Here is a 4,023-nt window from a genome sequence, read left to right on the forward strand (position 1 = left end):
AAATTCAATTATTACACATTTTAAGGGTAAACAATACTCTTGTAATTAATTTATCTATTGGACAGGTCATACTACTATAGGTTATCAATCTGGGCATGTTACAAAAAAATTTATAATTAGTTAATCCTATGTGATTGAGTAGTTTAAATTTGTTAATATTCTCAGTAAGTTAAACTCTAGATGATATTTTCTCGAGTTTGTCGTACTAGCGTGGATGCGGACTGGATGAGTAGGTAAAAAAGAAAATAAAAGATAGATGGTTGAATTGCATTAAAGTAGAGTAGACTTGGTGTTGAAGTTAATTAAGTCAATTATGGCGTTTGGATTTTAGCGTATATAGATGTAAGAGAGTAAAGATGAATACGGTGTTGATTGGATGGAATAGACAACGCATGCAAGTACGTGTCAGTATTCATGCACAAGTTCTCCCAAGTGTCCACTTAAATCCATTTTTATCTATCTGGAACCCACCTATAACCCCCTCGACAATATCGATCGTTCTCGTCTTTCTCTGATCTCTTCATCTTTATCTTTTCTTCTCAAGTAAACAAGAATTAAGTAGACGGATAGTGGTCCAAATAAGAAGAAATTAAGGTGAAGTTGTTTAGTTAGATAATGCAGCCACCGCGCAGATATGGCTTTGGGAGGGTGGATGAGGCCACGCACCCTGATTCCATGCGAGCCACCTTGTCCGAGTTCCTCTCTACCTTCATCTTCGTCTTTGCAGGGGAAGGCTCTGCTCTTGCTCTTGGTAAATACTAAATAACTACACCAATTCTGCATCTTTCAGTCCCACCTCGTTATATTTGAGTTTTGTGCACTAACAATTGTATATACTCCATTTGTTTCAATTCCGAGGTAGTTTAACTCGGTCGAAGTTTAAGAAAAAAGAATAAGACTTATGAAATAAGGTTTGTGGGGTTACGATACTTTTATGGTTATAAAAGCTTCTCGTTAAGAGTAAAATGGGTAAAATGGGTGAACTGAAAAGTTTAAAGTTAGAATTATTTTTAAATTTAAAAATGTGTTATTTATTTTGGAACACTACCTCATGTAGTATTTTTTACACAAAATTGACTTAATAAAAATGGCTTATAATAATAAATACTTTACTAACCATATATATATATATATATATATGGTTACCTTAATTATTAGAGAAAGAACATGCTAATTAGTCAAATTTTATTGATGTTGTAAATTTTTGTTCACATGTATATAACTTAAATCCGTTGTAACATTGATCTCCTAGTAAAATTGCATTTGAAATCATTTACTGCTCTGCTGGATCATGCATGCATGCAAAAAAGCTATAACTCTGAATGTGAGTGTTTATGCAGATAAGTTGTATCCCGACACAGCTTTAGGAGCATCAAGATTGACGGCCATCGCACTGGCACATGCACTGTCACTCTTTGCAGCAGTAGCGTCGAGCATGAACGTCTCGGGCGGACATATTAACCCGGCTGTCACTTTTGGTGCCCTCGTGGGTGGCAGGGTTAGCGTTCTTCGTGCCGTCTACTATTGGGTTGCTCAGCTTCTTGGTGCTGTTGTAGCCTCTGCCTTGTTGAGGCTTGCTACTGACGGCTTGGTAAGACAGATCTAGCCCCTTTACATGTATTTAATAAATATTATTTTTGGAAAATATTTTCCACTCTCCAACACAGGAGAATCAGTCATGTCTCCATAACTGAATATATGTTTGAATAATTAACCTAAATAGTCCGCTCACCTAACTGCTTAAATTAAAAATAGATATCGGGCATCTTAGTGTGCATTGAAGTGAGGGAGGAATCCTCTTATTTGCTTCTTGACCAGAAGCAGCTAGCTACTTTCTTCGGTCCACAAATAGCTACTTTCTTCGGTTCACAATAAGTGATCAATTTCTTTTTTTTTTTATTTTGGTCCAAAATAAGTGTCCATTTATATAATTAAGAAAAAATTCAATTTGTTTTTCCAAAATTACCCTTATGTATGTATCCCTAAAAAGTCATTTACTCCTCACATTCGAGAAGAGAAGTAAGTACTACTATAACTATGATTGAACATTTAATGAAGGTTAGTTTAGTCACACTAACTATTTTCGTCTAGAATTTATTATTTCCTTAATGGGTGTGCCAAGAGCAAATTGGTCACTAATTGTGGACCGGAGGAAGTAACTCATTATACAATTACTCTTCAACCCCAATTTGTGTCACTTTTCGTTTTATGTGAATTTTGACCAACATTTACAAAAATATTTTTCATCATATATATAGAATTGTAAGCAACTTATAATATATAGTTTTTGAATATAATATTGAGTTTATCTGATTCAATTTAGCTTCGCAAATTGACTCTAGAAGTATTATTTTTCTTCTTTGAGTTTACAAATACAAATTTCTTGTGGGTTCAGAGGCCAGTGGGATTTGGAGTAGCAGCAGGAGTAGGCAACTTGAACGCACTTGTGATGGAAATAGTAATGACATTTGGGCTGGTATACACAGTATATGCAACTGCCATTGATCCAAAGAGGGGAAGTTTGGGCATCATTGCACCCCTTGCTATTGCTTTCATAGTTGGGGCTAATATCTTTGTTGGTGGGCCTTTTGAAGGAGCATCAATGAATCCTGCAAGGGCATTTGGGCCTGCTCTTGTGGGCTGGAGGTGGAGGAACCATTGGATCTACTGGTTGGGCCCATTTATAGGTGCAGCAATTGCTGGACTTATATATGAGTTTGGGCTTATACAATCTGAAATAGCTCCAATCCACACTCACCATCAACCCTTGGCTCCAGAAGATTACTAAATAGCACATTCAAGATTTGTGCTAAGACTCCTAGACTCGTTTCGTGAAGTTTGTCTGTGTTTTAATGTTGTAGTAGCGTGGAGAGTTTGTTTAATAGTTACATTTTGTAAGCCTCTAAATAATGGAGTAGCAATAATTTATGTGTTGTCCTTAGTGTTCCTTTTTTTCGTCGTTTGTCTATATTGCTCAGACACCAGACTTATATATATGGGCTCTTACAAAATCTGAAAAAGCAAAGTCCTAGTCTTGGTTAAATACATGAATAAAATGAGTTTCCAAATGCTATGTAGGTATTGGGTTCATCTGAATTCAAGATTGAATATTTTTGACGATAACTATTCAGTTATGCATAAATTTTTATTAAAATTGTAGTAAATAGTAGATAAGAATATGTAATCTTAAAAACATAATGGATATTTGTGCATAAGTATTTATTAGAATTTTAATAATTAGTAGATATAAATCTGTAATTTTTAAAAATATAATGGATGGAACGATAAGAATTTCAATGTACAGAGATCACTTCTAGAAATTATAGTGATCACTTAAAATTTCCATCAAGATTCATGGTGCAAACTAAAGGACGGTTGTTCGATTGGTGCATGAAGAATGCAGATCTTTTTACTCGATTGACCCAGAAGAATGGGTTCTTCGTATGCAGTTGGTCCAGAAAAAAGATGCAATCAAGCAGGCAGAATTATGCGTTGCGTGTGTACCCCATATCAAAAAGTATAATATAAAAATTATGATAAAATTATGAAACTGTATATATCTAACGTGCAATTGTTAAATATCATTTTCAAGTATTTCTAACATTTGATGTTGAGTTAAAGAATATCATATTAGTGAATGATAATTTAGTATTTAAGAATGTGTTTTTATATTTTGGTACATAAATTTTGTAGAAGATATATTTTACTAAAAGGTAATGGATATACTATTGGATACCTAGAGAATCAAACATAATTTTTCACAAAATTTTTTTATTTTATTTTTACTTTTACTAAAATAATTTAATTGTATTGAATTAATTGGTTTTAAATTATGATTGGCTATAAATTGTTTAACAAACAATAATAAAATCAAAGGTGTGTCCTTGAAATATTAGTCAATTTTAATGTTTTAAATACTAAGCAAGAGATTTATAATTTAAATTTCTTAATATTAGTTAATTTCACAAAATCTTACCAGTTCGGGTTCATGCCGGGCCATTCTACTACGGAAGCTATCCACCT

At 33.5% G+C, this 4,023-nt stretch overlaps 1 protein-coding gene across 1 annotated transcript; it reads left to right on the top strand.

Moving 5' to 3' along the window:
* The first annotated feature begins 470 nt into the window (after positions 1-470).
* Positions 471-2,947, top strand: LOC109221935 (probable aquaporin TIP3-2). The gene is made up of 3 exons (XM_019386358.1): positions 471-751; positions 1,341-1,591; positions 2,396-2,947. Exons 1-3 carry the CDS (start codon positions 616-618, stop codon positions 2,786-2,788), a joined length of 780 nt encoding a protein of 259 aa, XP_019241903.1. The 5' UTR covers positions 471-615; the 3' UTR covers positions 2,789-2,947.
* Positions 2,948-4,023: the final 1,076 nt, after the last annotated feature.

The sequence above is a fragment of the Nicotiana attenuata genome, unplaced genomic scaffold (genome assembly GCF_001879085.1).
Source record: "Nicotiana attenuata strain UT unplaced genomic scaffold, NIATTr2, whole genome shotgun sequence".
In the NCBI taxonomy this organism is placed as follows: Eukaryota; Viridiplantae; Streptophyta; class Magnoliopsida; order Solanales; family Solanaceae; genus Nicotiana; species Nicotiana attenuata.